Here is a 25226-nt window from a genome sequence, read left to right as displayed (position 1 = left end):
GAGGGTTAGGAACACCTGTCAGGTTTTTATTGCTGTGTCTCCAGTAGGGAGATTCAGCTCTATTTGTCAAGTTTACCATAGCTATCAAAAGTGAAAGTAAAATTCAAAATTTGGTTAATCAAAAGAATAGAAGGGAAATGTTCCAATGGGAACACTAGTTCTGTTGACCCTGGTGACAAGCAATTCCCTCACATTGGAGGGCTTTCCTTTCACCTCCTGTTTTGGCTATAGGACAGGAAGTGAAGGGAAATCTTCCCAATGGAAAAAGCTGTCTTTGGTTCCATGAACATGTTTTTGCTTTTGTTGTAGTTGAATATAAATGAATTAAAAAGACAATATTGTACATTTCACTTTGTATCTTTAATAAAATGCTTGATTTGTAAACGTGTATATTCCACAGTCTGTGCAAGGACTGTTCCTATTCCCTTATTATTGATGGAACAGAACCTGCTAACAACACATTGAAAATATTCAGTACACATTGGCATATTAGTTTGTGGATCAGTACAGAAGTGATAGGCCAGGAAAAGTACTTTAGAGAACAAGGAAAACCATTGCATATTTCTGAAGATATTTATGTATAAAAAGTAAACCCTGGACTTTCTGAAGAGGAATAGCCAATATTCACTGGGAGGGAGCTGTAATGGTCCCTGGGTGTTGGAAGGGGTTAACAAAATCCGTTAAGAAAGTGCTCATAACCTTTGGTCCAATTAACAGTTTACTGGTCATCCAGCCACTACCTAGAATGGTTTAGCAGACAGTCAGAGCCCCACCCTTTGTATTGGCATGGGAGGGGTGGGATAGCAGATTAGCATAAGCAGCTCTCAGTGGGCTTCTGGCACTAATTAGATGTGTTACAGTAGGACATTAATCAGCGTAAGGCTGCAAGGATCAGATCTCTACCCTACAGCTAGAGTAATCCTCAAGAGAAGCAGCAGAGAGAACACAGAGGGCTGAGAAGGACATGGTGTCCAGCCCATGTCACTGCAAACAAATGGCAGACTATCCTGCAATCTCAGTGACTGTGGTAACCAACTTTTCTCCATTCCAGACAGTCTTAAATTGCTCTGGCACTGGAAACTCACTCTGCAAGAGAGAGAAAAAAAAAAAAAAGTGTAGTTAATTCTTGTAACTTCAATTAGTACATGAAGACAAACTAGTATGGAAAAACATCAGAAATCCTTGCATAAAAAATAAATGCATTACCAACCAGGTCCATCTACAGTTTGCAGCAGCAAAATCATGCAGGTTCAAGACAAACCTTAACCATATATTGTGTCATTGTAACTTACAGAATTTATTGGATGTGGAGAGGTTACTGGCAAGTTAGCCATTAACAGACTGAAGGAGAGAGGGTATACAATTTGATCATTCACTGGTGCTTGTTGTATTGGAAAGGTTGATAAAACATGTTAACATGCAGACAAAAAAAGAAAGCAAAATTAGATAAAATAAGCTGGAGAGTGTTTATGGTTTGGGCAGCCTACAAATAATACGAAAAAGAGATATATAGCCATAGTTTTACTTTAATATTTGATCAGTGAAATTATCTACAGCTCATTTAAAGGAAGTTTGTCAATTTGAGAATCAGTGTTATTCATAAAGCCTATCTTAAAAGTTATACCTGCATTGCTCTTTAACTAAAAGGAAACTGCAGTGCTGGCTAAGAGCAAGGTGTCTGCTGTTCTCTCTTATTCAGAAAGGGTTTGTGTTCCCCATACAAGCCTTGCTTTTCCTCAGTTTAGGGGTGAAGTCATGGACTACTGGGAAAGCCTTTCCAGCCATAAAGGGCACTATATAATATTGGAAGCTTTGGTGCATGAAGAGAACTATGATTTAATCGGTATTGCTTAATCTGGGCTTCATTCTTCACATGATTGGGCCATTAATATTCCTGGCTATGTTCTCTTTCAGAGAGAAAGGGTAACTAGGAAAGGTGGTGGTGTCTGTCTCTATGTGAGAAGTGATCTCAGAGCGAGTGTGAAAGAGGACCTAGTTGATGGAGAGTGTGATGAGGCTAAAGCGTTATGGGTGGAACTGCACATGGGGGTGCGTACTACAAAGGTAAATCATTGGAGTTTGTTATAGGCCTCCCAGTGTTAAATGAGGAAGTGGAGACTCCGCTCTTTGCACAGATCGCAAGGACTGGGACAGTGATAATTCTGGTGGATTTTAACTACCCAGAAATTGACTGGAGTAATGGCATTGCAGGAACACTTAAAGGTTAAGAATTTTTAAACCTACTACAGGACAATTTTATGGTACAATTCATAGAGGCCCCAACTAGGAATGATGCACTGCTGGACCTGGTAATCTCAAACCATGCAGAGCTTATTACGAATGTCCATATAAAAACATCTGGGTAGCAGTGACAATAACATGATTTCATTGTTAGCTGTAAACAGCAAGCACATAAAGGAAAAAAAAAAAAAAAAAACGCTCAATTTTAAGAGCTAATTTTCCAAGGCTGAGAGCTGCTCTCCAAGACTTAGACTGGGAGGGAATATTGGCATTAATGAACACAACACAGAAATGGGAGTTCTTCAAAAAGGCTGTGAACACACTGAAATATATTCCCATGGGCAACAAGTTTAAAAGGCTAAAAATCAAACCTATGTGGCTTAGGGCCAAAAAGTAAAAAAAAAAAAAAAAAGCTATAAACAAGAAAAGAGCTTTTACTAAATATAAAAATGAAGGAACACTATCATCATTTAAACATTACAAAGAATATAACAGAATATGCAAAAAGTAAATAAAGGCCCCAAAAATTGAAAACGGACAGATTGCAAAAGATAGCAGAACCAACCCCCAATAATTCTTCAAATATATTAATAGTAAAAAGGTTCGGTCCGAGCATGTAGGCCCTTTACAAAATCTAGAGTGGGTGACTGGAGACAAAGAGAAGGCAAATTTATTTAATACCTTCTTCAGCTCTGTGTATACAAAGGAGCATGGGGGAGCTCTTATCCATAATGGGCATGGTATTGACATACCTGGACCGGATGGCAGACACCCACGGGTCCTTAAAGAATTGATCTCTGTCATTTCAAAGCCATTGTTTCTAATTGTTAGGGACTCTTTAATGACTGGCATAGTACCACTGGATTGGGTCAGGCCAATGTGGTGCCAATATTTAAAAAGGAGTCAAAATCTTTACCAAGTAATTATAGACCTGTTAGTTTAACTTCTATAGTTGGGAAGATACTGGAGAGTTTAATAAAAGAGCACATAGAGTTCTTGCTGGAAACAAATATTTTAAGCAACAGACAGCATGGATTCATAAAAGACAGAAATTGTCAAACAAATCTGATTTCTTTTTATGAGGAGGTGAGCAAAACCTTGGACAGAGGGGTGTCGGTGGACGTGGTATACTTGGATTTTGCAAAAGTGTTTCACACAGTTCCCCATACATGGCTAATGTATAAGGTAAAGTCTACGGGCTTGAAAAAAAATGCGTATGTAAATGGATAGAAAACTCGCTAAAAGATCGTATTCAGAGAGTAGTGGTTAATGATTCATACTCTGAATGGTGTAAGGTTGTTAGTGGTGCACTGTTTAATTGGGCAACTATATGGCAAATGAGGTTTAATGTTGATAAATGTAAGGGTATGCACTTGGGGGCTAAGAATATGCATGCATCATACATACTAGGGGGGGAGGGGGTACGACTGGGGGAATCAATGGTGGAGAAGGATCTGGGAGTTCTGGTGGATTCACAAGCCTAATAATGGCATGCAATGCCAAGCTGTGGGTTCTAAAGCGAGCAAAATGCTCTCTTGTATTAAAAGCGGTATAGACTCCAGAGAGAGATATCATATTACCCCAGTACAAATCATTAGTAACGCCTCATCTGGAATATGCAGTTCAGTTTTGGGCACCAATTCACATGTTTTAATACCAGACATTTATGGATTTTTACTGTCCGAATATCAAACGACCATCTGGCCTGCTGGAGGTCATCTTGGAACAGGCGAATCAGTTTACACAGCAGGGTGTTTCTAACAAGGGGTCGCAAATGGGAATTTATCCCCTGAAGGATGTTCTCGCATACGCCTCCCAATGCGATGTATGGGAGTCGAGGAACATTATCTCAGACAATTTGGTGATGTGAAAATGACCGATTTCCTGGGAGGATACAGGGTAGCGCCTTACTTTCTGGTGATTAGAAATGGCAGTCCCTTATAATTTATGGATTGTAGCTCATTGGAGAGAGGACTATATAGGCCAGGCAGAGGGTGTTCAATAGGTGTTGCTTGCGAGTGGTAAAAGATGCAAGGGCCAGCCATGGTCTCATTCTCTCTCTTCCTTGAGCCAAGCCACAGATCATTGAGGATGGACTTAAGTAACATATCATCTCTGCGCTTTTATTGCTATGTGCCATGTAATAGTCTTTTAGATTTCTATTTTAGGAATTTACTTTCTTTGTAAATAAATAAGTCCTTTGCTTCTTTTGAGCATCATGTTTATTTTTATAGCCAATATTATTATATTATCATCATTAATAATATCACAGCTTTGATACACTAGCTAATCATAGGAACAGACAAGATAGTATACTTATTATTTAAGTAGGGCAAAGTATTTATTTCACCTATGGAGATGTTTTTTTTTTTTTTTTTTGTACTATAAACCAAAAAGAACGGCAATTTTGAAAAAAAAAAAAAAAAACCCACCAAAAAAAAACACTATTTTTGACTTTTTGCTATAAAACCTCCAATAAAAAAAATGAAAAAAAAAAATCTAATTTAGTCATAAATTTAAATAAAAATGAATTCTGCTACATGTCTTTGCTAAAAAAAAAAAAAAAAAAAACCCAATAGATGTAAATTGAATTGGTTTATGTGAAAGTTATAGCATCTACAAATGGCACTATATATACTGGAATTTAAATTTTTTTATACTAGTAATGGCGGTGGTGATCAGCGACTTATAGCGGGACTGCGACAGGCATACTGACACTGGGTTGAAACTGACTAACTGCCACTGGCATCCCCAGTGACACGAATACAGTGATCAGAGCTAATAAAAAGCACTGACACTGTACTGACACTGGGCAGGAAGGGGTTAACATCTGGGGTGATCAAAGGGCTGTGTGTATTTCACATTGTGTGTGGTTTTACAGAGAAATACAAAAGCAGCATGGCCATACTGACGGGAGAGAACTGTGTTTTCATACAGGTCTCTCTCCTGTCAGCTTTCTCCGGCGATCACAGGTCTCTCCCATCAGCTTTCTCAGACGATCAGAGTGCCGGCAGGAAACCGCCAGCCAGGACCCGGTGATTTAAATCTCTAGCCACCAATGGCGGCAAGGGTAATGTGGCACGCTCCCCACCCTCCCAACCTGGAAATTCAAATCATGTATTTATACATGTGATTTTCCACAGCCCTGCAGCAGTACTTCTACTATAGAGTGGCGGGCAAGCGGTTAATTTGAATGCAAAACACACACAAAATAAGAAACTCAATTTTCTGGTAAAGATTATGTTACGCCGATTAAATAGATACCAAACATGTCACTGTTTAAAAATGTGATCCCAAGGCCCTTTATTAATATGGTCCCATAGCAGGCCCCTTTCCTGTCATCTTGGGGCCCTTCCATGGTGGTGGAAGGCCAGGCCTCATTCTCACCCCAGAGATAGAGACTATACGTTCTACTCTCCAGCACATGCAACGTATTCTAGATTAGACTATATATTGGTAGAGCATAGACTTATGGAGTCAGTGGTTAAAACAGATATAGACGTTACAACTATATGGGACCATGCTCTTGTCACAATGAAACTATCTTGGGGGAAGAGAACAGGACAAGGAAAATATGTGAAAACTAAATGAGACACTCCTTCAGGATCAAGAGACGTAATTAAGAATAAAATAAAAAAGAGATCGAACAATATTTTGAAAGAAATGAGACTGAAGGAATCTCAATTGGCACAGTATGGGAAGCAGATAAGGCATACATCAGGGAATTTTGAGAAGGAAAAAAGAACGGCAAAAGAAAATTAGTACGCTCCTAAGGGAATTATACGAACTAGAACAGCTACATAAAAAGAACAAAAGAGATACAGCAGAATATAATAAATAAGAGGAATTATGTAATTTAATGGAGGAAGAAACGAGGAGAACATTTAATATGATGGCAAGAGAGAGAGATCAGTGGGGGGATAAACCTGGTAAATATCCAATGAGAGCATTGAGAAATAAGAAATCAAGGAATTATAATTGAGAAGATCAAAAGGTGATGATGGGGAACTGGTCTACCCAACCACCGATATTGCTAATGTATTTAAAACATATATTAAATTATATGAGGTTAAACTGAAACAGTCAAAAGAGGGGGAAGAAGTAGGAACTAGAAGGAGACAGATATATTTGAAAGAGGCAGGATTACCGAGAGTGGAAAAGGAACGAATAATCTGTCTAGAAAAACAGATAACGCAGGAGGAAATTCAGGCAGCTTTAACACCTTCCCGCCTGGCCTATAGCAGATTGAAGGCCGGGCGGGACACTCCTCATTGTGACTTGACGTCATATGATGTCCTATCAAAACAAGCCACTCATGGGACACAGCCGATGACATATTACACCGACCAGTGTCATGTGACTACTGTGACCAATCACAGCAGATCACATGTCAATTGTATACAATGGATGGCTTCCTGTCATGCCACACAGTGTGCTGGAAAATTAAATAATAAAAAGAAAAAATGTAAGAAAGATAAAAAAATTGAAATTCAATGATTATTTTGACCAAAAATTTTTTTGAAGAAATGTTATTTATTTGCAAAATTTTATAACAGAAACGAAGTGCGTTTTTTTCCAAAAGTTTCAGGTGTTTTTTGTTTTATCAAAAAATAAAGAAAAAACTCAGTGGTGATTAAATACCACCAAAAGAAAGCTCTACTTGCGTGAAAAAAAAAAATTATAAAAATTTCATATGGGCACAATGTTGTATGACTGCGCAACTGTCAAAGTGCAACAGTGCTGAAAGCTGAATATTGGCCTGGGCAGGAAGGGGGTAAAAGTGCACAGTATTGAAGTGGTTAAAGAGTACAGTGAAGGGGAAGAGCCCAGGGCCAGATGGGTATACGGTGAGATATTATAAAAAAATTAAAGAACAATTAGTCCCTAAGATGAATTCATACATGAATGCATTAGAAGAGGGGATGGAAATGAGGGAGGAGTCATTGCAAGCTTATATTACAATCATTAAGAAAGAAGGAAAAGACTAGTTATATGTGCTAGTTATAGGCTCATCTCGCTGTTAAATACAGATACCAAATTATATGCAAAGGTCCTTGCAAATGGGTTGAAAGACCTAATGCCGGACTGGACTCACCTAGATCAGGTGGGGTTTGTCCCCGGGAGGGAGAGAAGAGATAACGGGCTGAGATCCTTATTCCACATATAAAAAAGTAGGACGGAAAAATCCCCCGTCCTGATACTATCCGTAGACGCAGAGAAAGCTTTCGATAGGGTGGACTGGGACTTTATGTTAGACACGTTGGAAGCTTTGGAAATTGGTCCCAAAATGAGAGAGTGGATAGGAAAGCCATATAGCCAACCCTCAGCAGCAGTAAAGGTCAACGGTTCGTTGTCAGGGTTTTTAGGATGCATAAATGGGACAAGACAAGGGTGCCCACTCTCACCATTGCTATTTGTTTGGTCTCTGGAACCTCTTAGCAACAATAAGGAATAGTATAGATGTGAAGGGGATACAGATAGGGGAAATAGAACATAAAGTGGCAGCGTATGCTGATGATATGCTTTTCTATGTGGTCAATCCTAGGTTGACATTACCTTATTTGATGTAAATAATGAAATACTATGGAGAGCGGTCAAATTTAAAAATTAACCCGGTAAAATCAGAGATTGTAAAGGTCAGTTTTTCGATAACAGAAAAAAAAGCCTTGTATAGAGAATTCCCGTTCCTATGGAGGGAAAAAGAACTAAAAATACTTAGAAATAAAATGGACTTCCTCCGCAAAGAACTTATATAAAATAAATTATATCCCACTAATAAATGAGATTAGGCAGGAATTGAGATTAGCAGCTGGACCCAGATCTTGGAAAGGACAAATAAACTTGTTAAAAATGGTAATTGTCCTGAAAATATTATATAAATTACATGTTACCTATACAGCATCCAGGAACCTATTTCAATGTAATTAAAAAACCGACACTGAGGTTTATCTGGAAAAATAAAAGACCGAGAATAAATTATGAAATATTATGTAGAGAGAAGGAGAATGGGAGGGTTAAATGTGCCTGACTTTAGAAGATACTAGTACTACTGTCGCGTAATTTTGACTGGACGCATAATGCACCAAGGAAAAGTTGGGCGAATATAGAAAATACATTAGGTGGGACACAGTTGAATAGGCTGGTGTGGTTGCTGCACCAGCACCTTAAATTGGCTGAGAGCACGAACACTTACACAAGAAATGTAATTAGGGTTTGGGATATAATTCACAAACAGAAGGGATGGGAGTTTAATTATATACTAATGCCGTTGGCTGCCTCAGATTTCTTCCCACCAGTGAAAGAAAATATCTCAGGGAAATGGATAAGAAAACAGGATGTACAGTTAAAAGATAAAATGGAGGAAGAAGAAATATGCTCCTTTCAGGAGCTAAAAAATAAGAATCTGTTTTCTAGGCTAGATGAGTGGCGATATTTTCAATTAAGACACTTTGTTGCAATGCGCCCCAAGGACAGTGGTGGACTTTAATCCATTTGAACAATTAATTAATAGAAGTGAGATAGGGAAACATGGTACTTCTCGAATATATAAAATTCTTACCATACGTTCAGAAACTTACCCCCCCCCCCCCCCCCCCCCCGTATATGGTAAAATGGGAAAGGGAGTTGGGAATAGCACTAAATGAGCAGCAGAGAAAGAAAATATATAGACTGGCACAGGGGGTTGTAGATATGAAAGTAGTGGAAATGAATTATAAATGTTTAGCTAGGTGGTATATCATACCGAGTGTGGCACATAAGCAACAAGTAGATATATCACTCATGTGTTGGAGGGGATGTAAGAGTGAGGGCACCAATTTGGTGGGAATGTTCTAAAATACAGAAATATACCAAATACAGGAGATTACGGAGACTAGTGTCCAGAAAGACCCAGACATATGTTTGTTTATTTCACAAACACAGTAGAAAAATAAAAACTTGGTGATATTTCATCTTATAAACGCAGCAAAAGGGACTTATTCCAAAATTCTGGCAGAAACAAGAAGTACCGAAAATAAAAAAAAACTGGATATGTAGGGTAGATTATGTGTATACGATGGAGGAACTCCGCCATTTGGAGGAGGATAAAATGGGGAGATTTCGGGAAAAGTGGAAAAAATGGGATATGTATAGAAAATCATAACAGAAGAGATGGAGGAGGAAATTGAGAAATTAAAGAAAGATAGGTGGATTAGGAAGAAGGAAAAAGGGAGTCCTGTCAGTAAACTAGAAATAAAGAGGAACAGCAAGCTAGGGAAAGGAGAAAGATAGGGTGTAGAGTGGGTGGGACTGGTAAGGAAAGGGATGGGGGTGGGACCTGGGAAGGGAATTGTTTAAATGAAATTGTCTTTTGTAGATGAATATGATAATTTATGGATGTTAATTTGAAATAGTGGGCGGAGAAGATCCTCCGCTAGCAGTCACATCAGAACAGGATATCAGAACTCACCATTTGTATTGAACTCACCATGTATTTGGGGTTTCCAAGTAATTTTCTAGCAAAAAAATACTGATTTTTACATGGAGAGAAGTGTCAGGTCTTCAAGTAGTTTGAAAAAAAAAAAAAAATCCTAGCAAAATGTTTTGTTTTAGATAGGTTTAGAAAACCTCTGGTCAGTTTATTGGACTCTAACTCCATTCCAAAGATTTCTCTTTGGAAGTGGAATACAGTCAAAGAAAGTTTCCAACAGCAACACAAAGCATAAAATTTGATAAAGGTCTGACCGTTCTTCCTTTTAATCAAAACTAAGTTTTGACAAGAAAGGGGAACCAAAAGTTCTATACTTACAAATTCTCCTCCGCTCCCTGGGACCAAAACATTCATCTCTGAAGATTTGGCACTGATAATCTCACAATGAAGGCTATCCTTGCTTAGGTAAACATGGCAACCATCGGTCTTGTTGATAGATATTGTTGGCACTTTACCTAGAACCTATAGGAAGAATTAACATAAATAGGTATAAGAAACCGCTTACATTAGTTTATAAAATTAAAAGAAAAAAAACTCAAATGGATTGTGCATTTGCACAATAATAAAATAGTCCAACAAGCAATTCTCCTCTGAATGGAAAACACACTTCACTTTTTTTTCCTCCTCTAAACTAAAAGTATTAACAGTTATTAAAAATGTTGCCCAGAGTTTAAAGTGCACACGTATTGTGAAATGTGTACGCTACAGCTAGAGTAGTCCTCGAAAGAGAACTTTAACATCAACATCCTGTTAGCTTTGTTTAGGGTTCTGTACGCTTTATGCTCTGGCCTTGTCCATTAACTGACTTGTACAGCCCCACTTACATCCCTGTCTGTTCCATTTAAAATGTTAAATAAAAAAAAAAACAAAAAAAATAAAAACAAAAAAAAAGTACTCAGTTTGACTTGAGGATGCCTAAAATCAGACATTTGCTGGAGGCAGAGTGGTATTAGTACCGTGAAATAGCAAAAACATCAAAAGAAATGAAATGTACAAAAAAGGGACCAGCTTCTCAAAGGGAGCTCAGGCAAATGGTCTGTTAAGCTTAAAGGATCTTTACAACTGTAGATTATGTTACATACATATACTACTAATCCACCCTGAAAGCATGGACTACAAAATGGTTCATTGCAACCTGTTTAATGCTTTACACAACAACTTCCATGGCCCAAAGAAGACTATTACATTTGCTCTCTTTTTTCAGTATGTCATTTCTTTAAAAAAATTATAATAAATAAAAACACACGTGTAAATAAAGTGTAGCGCTAAAACGAAAATTAGAATTGAATCCAACGTATTGAAACCACTACATACAAAATGTGTATATAACACAAACATGTGAATGTAGCGAACAAATATAGTCCATTCAGTGAAACTCTGTGCATCAGTGGTACTATGGAACACAGCAAAAAAGTGTGCAATTCCACAGTGTCTGGGTATCCAGTGACTACTCCACCACCACTATGCACTCACCAGAATGCTTCTTCTGGTAAATGTAGCAATGATCGAAGATCAAGAATTCACTCTCCAGAATCCATAGGACAAATTACCTCCTAGGGAAAAAGCGCACTCATATTTCCTGCCATAAGAAGGCAAAGCGGACTGGCATTGGCTCTGGACAAAAGGGGGTCGCAGGAAGACGCTTTTTCATGCCATTCCATGGGGCTGGATCTCCTCTTTTGTCCAAAGCCAAAACCAGTCCACATGTGCGATCAAGTTTGCAATTACTTTTTTTGCTTGAAAACTGGTCATTTCCTGCACCTTAAAGTGTTTAGAGAGGATCATGGCTCTTGGATGACAATGTTTTTCAGCACAATACTTTTCCTCTTTATCTTCTCACATATCTACAATCTTTGCCTTCTTATGGCAGGAAATATGAGTGAGTTTTTTTTCCTAGGAGGTTATTTGTTCTATGGATTCTGGAGAGTGAATTATTGATCTTCAATCACTGCTACATTACCAGTAGCATTCTGGTGAGTGCGTAGTGGTGGGTCACTGGATCCCCAGACACTGTGTGGAATTGAACACTTTTTTTGCTGTGTTCCATAGTACCACTGATACACAGATTTTCACTGAATGGACTAGATTTGTTCGCTACATTCACTTCTGTGTTATTTACACATTTTTTTGCACTGATTTGCATATACATTTTTTGTGTTGTGGTTTCAATATGTTGGACTCAATTCTAATTTTCGTTTTAGCGCTGCACTTACACGTTATTTTGGAATTGATTGTCACTGTCTCTTGTGCCAGATGCTTTTGGTTTACTTAGCGTTCTCCATTTACTATTTTGATCTTAAATAAAAACACACTACACACACGCCATCCTTACCTGCACTTTAACATCACGTGAGTTGATTACTTCCACAATGCCCACAGCGTCTTCAAACACTAAGCCAAGCTTCTTGCAGTTATCTGTTCAGAGAACAAAGATTGACACCATCAAAATAAATGGGCTGAGAATGCAAAAAAAACAAAAAACAAAAACACACCACACACATCAATAACACACACACACCATAATAGGTCCTGTACCATTTTATTCATGTACAGTACAATGCAGAGCCTATGTATCTGGGACTGTGGCGCTCTGCAGTGCACTGTACAAGTGCTTTGGGGCACAATTACATTTGTTAAGGTAGCTTGCATCATGAGCATTCTGGTGTGAATAAGCCATCTAAATCTAAACCGAGGCAAGTGATTCTATTTGTGAATGCACAATTCTCTCCCTAACCCTGGCAGTTACAATGCAAAGTGACTAATTGGTGCTCTGTTAGGAAGAACGTTTTCACAAGATGTTGGTCTGTGCCAAGTGCCCTGACTCTCAATGTTCTAGTATTCCCTCCAAGAAAAACTTGACTGCTGCATCTGACACCAGAATTAGCCTCACACACAAAAGGTATTACCAAATATGGCTACACCCTTACTAGATCCACTACAGAAATCCAAAACTGGTTTCAAAAGCTGGACTTCAGTGCTTACCTACAGTGATGGAATTGATCTTGCCCTTTACTTGCAGGGTGCTGTTTACACACTTGTAGATGTAAACCACTTGTTTCAGTTCAGTGTCACCGATTACCAGGCTGGAGGCATTCTCCTGAAATTCCTGTTCAAATAAACTTAATGTCAGGCATTTGTTTTCCCCATTTACAAGATATACCCTGCAACTTCCACCTCATGATAAATATGTATGGGGTTTAAAGTATTTTTCTGACACGCTAGAATTAAAAAGAGAAATTACTCACTGAAAAGAAAAACATTTTTGTACTCACTGTAAAATTCTTTTCTTGAGTCTTAAACTTAGGCACACAAAGTCCCACTATTGGGTTATACTGCCGCCTACAGGATAATTGCAGACTGAAAAAACTGAAGACTACATATTTTGTAATGTCCACGGAGAGACACAAAAGGTCTTTCACTTTCAGAGCTGAAGAGATGTCCATCTTCCCTTGGACAGAAAAAAAAAAACTGAGACACACTAGTAGAAGAAGGGGTTATTATCATGGGCTGGGCTACTTTTTTTGTATGCCGATGTCCAACGATATAATCCAAAGATGAAAGAACTCCTCTGTCTCTCAATGGACAAGAAAGAAAGAACCTGTCTACATAAAGAGGGAATGCAGCATCAATTCACACGGACTCTACTGCCAGTTTTAATTTCAGCACAATATAGCACACAGGTACATAGACGTTTGCATACTCATATCTACAGCAGGTGCGACTTTAACCATTTGCCCTCCAGAGGATTTACCCCCCTTCCTGACCAGGCGTCATGCAACGCTGCACCCAAATGAAATTTAAGTCTTTTTCTCCCACGAATAGAGCTTTCTTTCAGTGGTATTTGAGAGATATATATATATTTTTTTATTGTTTTTTTTTTTATTTTACTTTTTACTATTAAACATGTCCAGTAAACAAATTTAAAAAATAGTTTTGTCATAAATTTAGGCCAAAATGTATTCTGCTACATGTCTTTGCTAAAAAGAAAAAAAAACAAAAAACCTATACGTGTAAATTAATTGGTTTACGTGAAAGTTCTAGTGTCTACAAATGGTTATATATACTGTTTTTTGTTTGTTTTTTTTGTTTTACTAGCGACTTATAGCAGGACTGCGGCGGGACTTGGTGTCACTGACATCCCCAGTGACACCAATACAGTGATCAGTGCTAATAAAAAGCACTGACACTGTACTAATAACATTAACACTGGGCAGGAAGGGGTTAACATGTGGGGCGATCAAAGGGTTAACTGTGTGCTGTTTTACTATAAGCTGTGTGTGCTTTCAACTGTAAGCACACTCATTTGTATGGCTCTGCTATGCAGAGCCATACAAAAGCAGTGTGCAGGAGCTGACAGGGGAGAGCATTTACATACAGTTCTCTCCCCCCATCGGTAATGCTTGGTGATCACCGGGTGCCAGCAAAAAAATCACAGGCTAGAACTCTGTGATTGACAGCCGAGGCCATGAATAGCAGTGCGGGTAGGGCACGTGCCCCCTACCCGGAGATGCAAAATTACATTACAGGTGTACCTCGGTTTACGTAATTTTCGGTTTACGAATGAAAATCCAATGAAAGTAATGCATTGGTTTACGAATTTTTTTCGCAATACGAAGTGTATGTTGGTGCCGATTTTTAAATGCAATTGCCAGCTTTTTTCTTCACTATAGCTCACAGAATTAGCAGTCACTTTCCCCGGTGTTAAAGGAAACTGTTTCTTTTAAGAAACTAAAAGAAAACATGGTTTCTTTTAACTTGGGGAAATAAACTAAAAATGGAAACTCTTTTAGTTGGGGGGAATTGACAGCTGAATCTCTGAGATATTATAGAAGAAAAAAAAACCCGGTAATTACATTTAAAAACCGGCATCATAATAAATAAAACAATATCATGGGGTCCCCTCTCCATTCATACCAAGCCCTCCGGGTCCGGTATGGTTTTTGAGGAGAACCCCCATGCCAAAATGTAAGAAAAAAAAATTAAAAAGGGCGTGGGTGTCTTCCCTCCCAGATCCATACTAGACACTTATCTGAGCATGCCCCCCCTGCCCCAAAGCATCCCCCCGAACCATATCAGGCCACATGCTTTCAACATGGGGGGGGGGGCTCCCCCCCAAAGCGCCTTGGGGACAAGGGTCTCTTCCCCACAACCTGGCCTGTGATTGGGGGGTCTGCAGGCAGGAAGCTTATCGGAAACTGGAAGCCCCCCCTTTCACAAGGGGGCCACCAGATCCCGACCCCCCCCCCAATGTAAATGAGTAAGGGGTACATGGTCCCGCTACTCAATCACAAAAAGTGTAGCGTGAAAAAGAGACAGGACACGGTCTTTGACAAGTCCTTTATTAAAAGAAAAAAAAAAAAAAAGAATGTCCCCCGCAGTAGATCCAGCGTCAATCACGATGTCCGCTGCCGCCCCGAAAGAAAGTATTAAAAAAAAAACAAAACAAAAACACTCCCGACGCTGGCTCCTGGCCGTCTGCCCGCTCTGCTGGCTTGACAGTTCTTAAATATGTAAGGGACGGGGCCACCCAGTAACATCACGTGTGTGGCCCCACCTCCTTGTGGCATCATCAACCGGGGCATGCTTGGTCAATGATGTCAGCGGAGCAGGTAGACAGCTGGGAGCCAGCAGCAGGAGTGGAGCCCCCCTGCCCCAAAGCACCCCCCCCCATGTTGAAGGCATGTGGCCTGGTATGGTTCAGGGGGGGTGTGTGTGCTTTGGGGCAAGGGGGCTCCGCTCCCAACGCTGGCTCCTGGCCGTCTGCCTCACTCATCTCCTCCCCCCCCCCTTTTCTGACCTGCCAGGCTTCATGCTCGGATAAGGGTCTTTCTTTTGTAATTGCCGGCAATTCTCTTTTACATTCAGCTGTCAGCTGAAACAATAACACATGGTTGTCACTACTAAAATACCGCATGACTTGATAAAATAACTTGTGTGGTATTTTAGTAGCGTTTACTTTTTTCTGACCTCCGAAACGGATTAATTGGTTTTCAATGAATTCCTATGGGAAATGACGTTTTGGTTTACAAATTTTTCTCTATACGAATGAAAACCGAGATTGAATATATATATATATATATATATATATTTATTTATATTACACATATATACATACACACAAATATATATACACGCACACACGTGATTTTGCGCACCCCTGCAGCGGTATATCTGCTATAGGCCAACGGGAAAGCAGTTAAGCAAGATTGTCATCAACAAATTCACAGAACGGTTATTTACAAATAAGCATTGGCTACATCACCATCCCTCCGTTTTAATCTTTCATTAGTAACAAATAAAAACATTTTACTCACCACTCTCCATTTCTTGCCCTCCAGCTCCAACAGGGCAGGCTCTTTCTTAGGCGATGGCTTTGCTGCAGGGGATGCAACATGTGATGGTTTCGGGCTTGTGAATGGTTTAGGTCCACTTCTGACTGGACCACTGTGAGCTTTCAGTGCTGGATTTTTATGAGTTTTCATATCATCAGACACATGCTTTAGGCCTAAATAACACAAAAGCACAACAAACAATTAGAGTTTGTTATTGGCTACAACAGTCCTTATACAGGTGCTGGAAGAGGATGCACTATGCCTTCGGTCTCACCACTCTTAAGAGGGAAGAGATTAGAGATTTTAAATATTATAAGGTCTCCAAGCTTAGACAGCTGACTATCAAAAAGCAGAACCCCCGTTCTGATATTTCCTGACATTACTGGAGGATTCTCAACAAAAAGCACTGTATTCAAATTGTATTAGCAACGTCTTATTGCAGAACCCTTTGCCGGATAAAACCTAGAAGTATGCAAATCAGGAGATAGGACTTTCATTATCTGTATGTTAGTTCCAGGTCACACTCAAAAGTATTGCAGCCAGAAAGGGAGGCCAATCACATTTTCAGACGTAATCAGCCTACATATTTCTCTTGCCCTATTCAAATTAAATCAAGCAGTTCTTCTTGCTTTTCCACCTAACATTACCTGCACATACAGGCAACATTATGTGCTTTATTGCTTCCTCTTTCATGTTAGTGTTCTCTAGCAATCACTAGATAGCAGCTTTGAAAACTTTAAAAAGGTAGTCAAATTTCAACTATAGGTCTGAATAGAATTGTATCATTCATTCCTTTGCCGATTGGCTGCAACTATATTTTTCTACAATCTATTACTTATATTAAAAAACAAAACAAAAAAAACAAAACAAAAAAAAAAAAACCAATCCCAGCCAATGAGGAAAGGAGGTGTGAAAGAAGGGAAAGCTTAGAACAACCTCTATGCACAAAACCCGTTAGATGGGACAGCAAGAGGAATCCAATGGGTCACTTAAAGCTAGGGCAAAAAGACACTGGGCTCAATTCACAAAGTGGTATCTATCGCTTTAAGAACAGCAGTAAAATACCTCTTAGTGTTTTTCAAACTTTTGCAAATTCACTAAAAACTGCATGAGCTATTTTATGAACTGATGCAGTATTTTAGTGTATGCTAACTGTATTATGCCAGCTGTAGCCGGTTCCCTTAACAACCAATACTCATCTGATATCAACAAAGAATTGCCAGCAACAAAAGAATGTCCAGCATTAAAAAAAAAAAAAAGGGGGGCGTCTGTCCCCCCTTCACATCCTAAATGCACAACAGACCCTCATCCAAGCATGCAGTCAAGCAGGCCCTGAAAGGGGGGGTTGGTCACATGAGGGATGAGATTGCATCCCTGCCTCCTGAACCATACCAGGCAACATAGCCTCAACGTGAGGTGGAACCCTGCAGACAGCAGCCAAGTCATGGTCACCAAAGACGCAGCAGCCGCCTGCTCATTAACTACCATATTTGCTGGCTGTTAATTACACTGGTGGCCGCCAGCTAATTTACCACTTCCCGTCCAGCCCATTTATATAAACGGCCGGACAGTGGCAGTGCAGGGTCGGGTGGCCATTTATAAACGGCCTCCCTGCACCCTGCTTGTGCGTGCTCCCTGGGAGCGCGCAGCACCGCGATCCGGTACCCACTGTGTCCGGAGGACACAGTGGAACACCGATCGTTGGACGGGACCTCTGTGCAAGGTCCTGATCATGTGATCACCGATTGGCCAATCAGTGATCACATGCAGAATAGTAAGCAAGATGTCACTTCTGACATCATTGCTTACTACATGTGAAATCTGTGAACGATCACAGAGGTCACATGGTACAAAGCTATTCACAACAGCCTTGTACCATATGACAAGCTGTGACCAATCACAGCTCACACAGTAGTTCTTAATGGCTGCAAGAATGCAGCAAGAGGGGAGAAATTATGAAATTATTGCTTTTACATCCTATATGGGTGTAAAAGCAATCAGTGTAAAAAAAACAAAAAACAAAAAAAACCACAAAATTCTTCATCACCCCCCACAAGTAGTACCATAGTGACACTGTACTGCTAGGGTGACAGTATGTAAAAAAAAAAGTTTAAAAATTATAATTTTTGGTTATAAACTAATTTGTTTTTTTACTAAAAAGATAACGGAATAAATTTTGGCCAAGATTTATGATGAAATACTATTTGCAAAATTTTATAAGAAAAACACTTTTCAAAATTATTGGACTTTTTCATTTACATAGCAAAAAATAAAAATCCTAGTGGTGAAGAAATACCGCCAAAATAAAGCTTTGTCGGTCTCAAAAAAATGCAAAAAAAATCATATGTGTACAGTGTTGCATGACCGCGCAATTGTCATTCAAAGTGATAGCACTGAAAGCTGAAAATTGGCCTGGACAGGAAGGGGGTAAATGTGTCTGGACTTGAAGTGGTTAACAAGCTTTTTACTGGTTGTTGCAGACACCAGCGGGTGCTGGCTCCTTAAAAACCAGCGCTAATTGAATATAATCCTTGAACACGTGGCTAGACAATGATTTATTCAAACGAATTTATGTAGTTTGGTGAATTGACTTTTGAGTCAGTTTATGCGGTATTTACTGTGCGTTTTTTTTACTAGTGTGGTAAATATCACATAAACTGACAGCAAATTGACATTTTGAAGATCGCATGAGATAACTGGAAACAAAACATGTCACATGATCTCATGCGATATTCTTCAGTGAACTGAGCCCCTCGTGAGACAGCTGGATTATGAAAAAAAATGCCCAACCGTTTAAATGTCTACGCCAGCTATACACTGTTAAATTTTCATTCAAAATTCTCTATGTGGCAAGCAGCACTCATCAAAAAGCACACAAGACCTTTGTTCTCTCATGCAAACTAAAAGGTGACATTAAAACACAATTAAGCTTCTTTACTAGATACTAATCTGAAGATTCAACTTGTTCTCTCCTTCCATATTTGTATTTAGGATTCATTCATTTAAATAATTTATAGTAGTGGTACATACAATGTCATAATTGTTTTTGAAAAGTACATATACGGAAAAGGTTCATAAGTTTTGCATCTCCTATAGTACTGTCTATAGGTACAATACAGAATATAAACAAAGTGATGAAAAGGTTTCAGGCGGTACATATTGTGCTTTTTATCCTTTGTTGTAGTACCAGTCGGAGTAGCATTATTGTTGGTGGGTTATGAGAGGTGAGGGAATGGGGGATGGCAATGGTAAGTAACCAATAGATCATAAGTAAAGGAGGGCTGTATCGCGGCCTGAGGGGAGTTAATGTGAAATCCAGGGTTGGCAAGTGGCTAGATATTAACCACTTGAGATCCGGAAGGTTTTACCCCCATCATGATCAGGCCATTTTGCGATTTAGCACTGAGCTACTTTAACTGGTAACATGCAACACTGTACCCAAATGAAATTTAAATCTTTGTTTTCATACAAATAGAGCTTTCTTTTGGTGGTATTTGATCACCACTGGGTCTATTAAACTATGTTACTTTCTGCTATAAAACATATCCAATTAAAAAAAAAAAATAAAAAGAAGAAAAACAAACTAATTTCTTCATTAAATTTAGGCCAAAATTTATTCTGCTACATGTCTTTGTTAAAAAAAAAAAAAAAAAAAATCCCAATAAGTGCATATTGATTGATTTGTGTGAAGGTTATTGCATCTACAAGCTATGGTATGCATACACTGGAATGTTTATTTTTTCTATATACTAGTAATAGCACTGATCAGTGACCTATAGTGGGACTGTGATAGTGTGGTAGGCAATCTGACACTAAAGCCGACTGGGAGGTACTCTGACACTAACCTCACCAGGGACACCAATGCAGTGACCAGTGATGACACTAGCTAGAAAGGGGCTATCATCGAGGGAATTAAGGAGTGTGTGCCTAACAAGTGTTAATGTGTGTAATATGTGCTGCTTTTTACTACATATCGGTTTGTTCCTTCTCCCTGGCTATCGGGCAGGTCTGTTGGATACAAAAGAAAAAGTACTAGTTTGTTTGCATTCTCAGCAACACAAGTGGGAGTAGCCAAGTATATACTGGGCAATTCTAGAAGGTACCACTGTGTAGTTGGTCTCCACTGGTAATTACATAAGCATGAGGCTGCTTCCCTCTATTTAGGTCCATTCATCCTACTCCAAGTTCACACGTGTCTCTTACCCATTTCTGGGTGTATGAGAGAGGTTGCTGTGTAGCTAGAGTGGAAACAAATTGTAGAGTAAGGAGATCACACCCAATGAGTGGAGGTCTCAGACCTTTGTTAGAACAAGATCAAAGTTGGAGAACCACCTGGTAGGTTTAGGTCATTGGTAAGAAGTGTTTAAATAGCAAGGAAATATTTAGTATACTGTATGTGTCTGAGGCCTCATTCACACAAATGTGATTGCGCCTGCATCTGCTGTTGTGCTGCAAAGCGAAACAATGGAATTCACATTTTCTATGGTGACCATTCACATCAATGCAACATGGTGCTGTCCAATTTTTGAAAAGGTGCGGGTGCTTCTTTTGGCGTAGGAGTGTTTTTGGACTTTAACAGGAGCGCAAGAAAAATGCACTTACATATACATGTACAAATGTGCCACAAAAAAAAAAAAAAAATGCAGCAGCATTGTTAGGCTGAGAGACAATTGAATATCCGGTTTTAAAAATAGGAAATCTACATCAGCTTCTTGGAAGTTCTTTACTATCCTAAATCTGACAGGCAAAGCTTGAAGTTTGCGTAAACATTGATTTTTCCCTTCCAGGTATTAAAAAGAGAACTGTAATGTAGAAAAACAACCACATAGCCTTAGATTACCTCTGCAAACTGGAAAGGGTTTGGCCAAGAATTACTCACCCAGGTTCTTTAATTTTTCATTCAAAGCTTGTGCAGACAGAGCCACCAATATCTCAAATTTTGTCTGACTTTTCAGAAATTCGCTGACATTCAATGACTAGCTTGAGATTTGAAGGCTCTGCTGAAGACTTCTCACACAGGTATTTTGCTTTTTGAAAGATTCTTTTCAAACAGCTAAATCTGAGCTAACTTTTCTTACCTTTAGTGATATTCGCTCCCTGATTGAGTTCTGCAAACAGTTGGGATCGACTGATGGAGTCATCACCTGGAGCAGATGTAGGGGCTGGAGGTGGTGGGGGAGGAGGAGGTCCGCCAGGGGGAGGTGGTGGTCCAGCTCTAGGGGCAGCTGGAGCACTTGGTGCAAGTGAAGCACCACCAGCCTTTGGACCCTATGAGAACAACGTACCAATGTAAACATAGTGAAGGGGAGGGGAGACAAGACGTGCAGTAAGTAAAATATGGCTTACTGTTTTTCTCCAGCTTAGGCCTGTTGTATGATGCTCCTTAATATAAGCCTGTAACTCAGTCCAAATGTTTAAGTATGCACGAACCCAGTCTACGTGTTTCTTATCTCTGCAAAGGAACACAAAACGAAGGGATTAGATAAATGATTACTTCTTTACTGAACCCCTGCAAAGGTAACCCCACAAAAGCTTTACATAGCAATATACAGGACATCTTAAAGAATCTATTTTCGCTACCACCGCTTTGGAAAGATAGTTAAATATACATATAGGGAACGTAACTTAAAATTTCTGAAAAACATGGTAGGGGTAAGCAATCAATACTGCATGTTTACCAACCCACGTCTCTGCTGTAATTCATACTGAATAGTGCAGGTTAGATTATGCCCTACCCTCTTTAAACACTCAGACCGAAGCAATGTCAATGAGTTACAAACACAGAAGAGAAAGGCTGTCCCTAGCTTTTATGAAACAGCAATTCCTGCTTGTATTTCACTGTGCACAGTGCTTGCCTACCATACTTTGTATTTAAAAAAGTCAATGACCAATTCGCATCTTTGCACTTTATTAACTTACACATCCTTGTATTCCTTCAACACTCTGTTGGTGTAAAACGTAGCTGCATCAGTCATTTCCTTCACAAAGGGACCCGGTTTTGGAGCCTATACAAAGAACAAAAAGGGTTGAGATGAACAAGCAAGAGATAAGTTAATTAATTAGCTACTTACAGAGACCACTTACCACAGCTACCCATCCAAGGGCAGGCACACTTTCACTTATTGCAGAGAGGTGATTAAATTGTTTGCTACCTCGGTTCTTCTCTCTAAAGTCCTGAACAGTCTGAATCTGACTGGAAAGTGGAGCGAGTAGAGTAGCAAGATCTTTCTAAAAGGGGCAGGACCAGAATTAAATGTAACAGTTTTTATTAGAAAAAATGAAATGGCACAAAATGTAGGAAAACAAAATTCATAGAAAGATCATTTTATCAAACACTTGCCTCATCTGGCTGCTGAAATTGTGATGCCTTTACTAAAACATCACGCTGCAACTTAATGGCAGCATATAGAAGCTCTGCCTGAAACAAGAGAAAAAAAATTAAGATTACAGTTTAGCCACAACATAAAAAGACAAAATGTCTTTTTGTTCTTTATGTGCCTGTTGGAGAGAATCCCTCCAGCTTTTCATTTGGTTACCCCTGTACTTGGACAGGAAGGTGTGAGCAAAAACAAAAATTCCGTCCACCATCCATAACAGAAAATATTTGGGGGGAGTTTAACTGTAATGGGGATCTAGAATTGTATTAAAAATGTGTTTCTAATTCTGAACTAAAATCATGTTTACTCAGGGGGCTGTCAATTTTGATTGTTACATTCAACAACTATTTTCCCACACTATGGTATTGGTTTTATCTCAGCAGGTGTCCTAGAAAAAGGGCTTGAAAAACTGTACATGAAATACCCACATCAAAAAACACAGAACAAAATGAGAAAGGAACATCACCAATTTGGGTAAACTTTAAATATGTAGGTTTTAAAAAATCCAATATAAACTTCATGCTGATGCCAGTTCCTTTTTCTATAAGGAAATAGCTACATTTTCTAGTTACAAAGTAACCCTAAGCATATAAACTTGCAAAAAATCTATAAGTTGTATACAATTTAAATGGGCTTTCTGTTGTTAAGTAGACCAGTGCTACAATAGACATTGCACATAAAATACTGTATATGGAAGCATGCCAAGAATGTTTAAAGGATAATTGCACTTTTGAGGCACTTATCTTTCAGCCCCAACCCCCTCCGACTGTGAACAGTCCCCTAATAGCATACAATTACCTAACTGTAAGCCCATTTGAAAATTTTGACCTTGCCCTATGCACAGTCATACAAGTGCAAAAATGGAACATACCACAAACATAAATCTGACTTAAGGCAGAACCATAGGCATTATTCAAAAACTATCAAATAAATCATGCATCTGTATACTTTAATCTGTTCTTTTGCAACAAAAAAGGTGATCCTGCCAGTGTCTTCCTCTGACAAGAGTGTAAAGGTGGGGAAAACACATGCTGGCCAAAGATATATGTTAAGGGTGTTAAAGCAAAACCTATCTGTATCCGAGCACCAAAAACTGAAAAATTTCTATTGAATTTTTAATGTTCAAAGCAAAACTCACCAATTCTTCCATATCTCCATGCTTTATTTTGTTGAAAATTCACTATAAGCCTAGGATCACACTAAGGCGGTGCAGGAAAAGCACTAATTCATGCTCGTTTCCTGCACCGCATTCCAATCGCACTACCCTTGCGATCTTCTGTGGGTGTCAATACAAAGGTAACGACACCCCAAAAGTAGTGCGTTTGCCTGCACCAAATCGCATGGTACAAAACAACCATTGCAGTGTGGCTCAAAAAAAAAAAAGTGCACATCTTGGTGCAATTTGAGCCCATTCAGAATGACTGGGTTCAAATCGCACTGTACCGAATTGCAGAGAAATGCAGTGTGGTTCCTGTTCGATTCACATGCAGTGTATGGTGTGAACCAGGGCTACCCCCCCAAGAAAAAAAAACCTAGCCTTTCTAGCCACAGCCACCTTGAGTAAACGCAGATGATTCATGTAGCATTTACTTCATGGAATCCCTTAGCTCAGGCATGCAGGAAGCTTATCTTGAGGCAACCCCACCTCTCCGATGAAAAAAAATTCCCATGATGACTCCTGAGATGTAGGGCATAGTTTAGGCCTAGGTCAGAAACCAGGAAGTAATGGATGTGTATAAAAATAAAAAAAAAGTTTAAAAACAAGTAATTATCTTCCTGCTTACTTAATTCAATTCCTGTTGTACTTCCCCTGTGTAGGTGATCTACTGTACATTATCTCTTTGCTGCAACAAAAAAATTATTGTACCAGAAATATAGTTTATGTTGATTGAGAAAGTTTAGCTCCAATCTAATAACATGCAGGCTAGAATATATTATACTAGAAGACTGGACGGTTTGTACTTTTGGAGGGGAAGCAGCCATGACATCTCAGGAATGCATGAATCTGGTAACAAAATTAATTTTTGTATTTGAGACCCAGTTCTATGACTTTTTTGAAATGCTCCACAAAGTGGTTTACAAAGCGAGAACAAACGTAAATACGGCACAAACGTTGTATAAATATCACTGCTGCACAAATGTGAACATTTTTAGAGTCGTCAAGAAAGCGTGTAGTCAACAAGTACAATCATCTAAGGAACTCACTTGCTTCTGAACATCTCCGCCAATTTCCTTGCTGAGTTTCAAATAGTCTTCAACAGATACATTGATGAGCGAGTCATAGGCCTGAACAAATTGTGCCACTTCTAACAAAAAGTTTTACAGAAAGTATTATAAAGTGTTCACTAAGCAAATACATACAAATACAATGCTGTTAAAATGCAAAATATACACAGGACTGGGGTTACCTGCAGGGCTTGAGCCGCAGCCACCACCTGCACCGTCTGCGAAAAGCTCCAACTTCCCCACTGCCTTTTCAAGGCGTGCAACTAAATTCTGCATGTCTGCCATGTTTTTACTCCTATAAGAAAGCACAGGAGTGGATTTAAGAGTCACTTCAAGCAATGGTGGTTAAAGAAGTAGTAGGTTTCATTCTAAAATACAGAATTGAAGGGAGACAAAGTATTACACTGCTGCAGTCTGTCTGCGAAGAAAGAAGTGAGAAGGGGGAAGTAGTGTGATCTCCCTACTGCTACTCAGCTTTTTATCACCGGTGCAGGAAGTACCTGAACATGTCTGTGCAGATACCTCCACATTCCACAAATGCACAAACCACCTACTGCCCATGTTATCTCAAAATACAGCCTG

General features: G+C 39.2%; 1 protein-coding gene across 1 annotated transcript; it reads right to left on the bottom strand.

Annotated features, from left to right (window-relative positions):
- Positions 1-338: 338 nt before the first annotated feature.
- Positions 339-25069, bottom strand: CAP1 (cyclase associated actin cytoskeleton regulatory protein 1). The gene is made up of 13 exons (XM_089676690.1): positions 25048-25069; positions 24827-24939; positions 24624-24724; positions 22382-22459; positions 22126-22269; positions 21961-22046; positions 21388-21493; positions 21120-21309; positions 16024-16214; positions 12692-12815; positions 12042-12124; positions 10028-10171; positions 339-1086 (listed from the first exon to the last, which is right to left on the bottom strand). The coding sequence occupies exons 2-13, from the start codon at positions 24927-24929 to the stop codon at positions 1003-1005; spliced, it is 1434 nt and encodes a 477-aa protein (XP_089532816.1). The 5' UTR covers positions 24930-24939; positions 25048-25069; the 3' UTR covers positions 339-1002.
- Positions 25070-25226: the final 157 nt, after the last annotated feature.

This window comes from Staurois parvus, unplaced genomic scaffold (assembly GCF_062004578.1).
Source record: "Staurois parvus isolate SC_StPar_1 unplaced genomic scaffold, SC_StPar_1.0 ptg000172l, whole genome shotgun sequence".
Classification (NCBI taxonomy): Eukaryota; Metazoa; Chordata; class Amphibia; order Anura; family Ranidae; genus Staurois; species Staurois parvus.
The sequence above is the reverse complement of the archived record's forward strand: the minus strand, read 5'-3'. Positions and strand labels throughout refer to the sequence as shown.

Bases quoted from the DNA above. Each gene is read 5' to 3' on its own strand.
- CAP1 (XM_089676690.1), bottom strand. From the start codon at position 24,929: ATGGCAGACATGCAGAATTTAGTTGCACGCCTTGAAAAGGCAGTGGGG. The intron at 22,460-24,623 runs GTGAGTTCCTTA...CTCTTGTTTCAG, and splicing joins GCGGAGATGTTCAGAAGCAA to GCAGAGCTTCTATATGCTGC. The intron at 12,125-12,691 runs GTAAGCACTGAA...TTCTCTGAACAG, and splicing joins GATCAATTCCATCACTGTAG to ATAACTGCAAGAAGCTTGGC.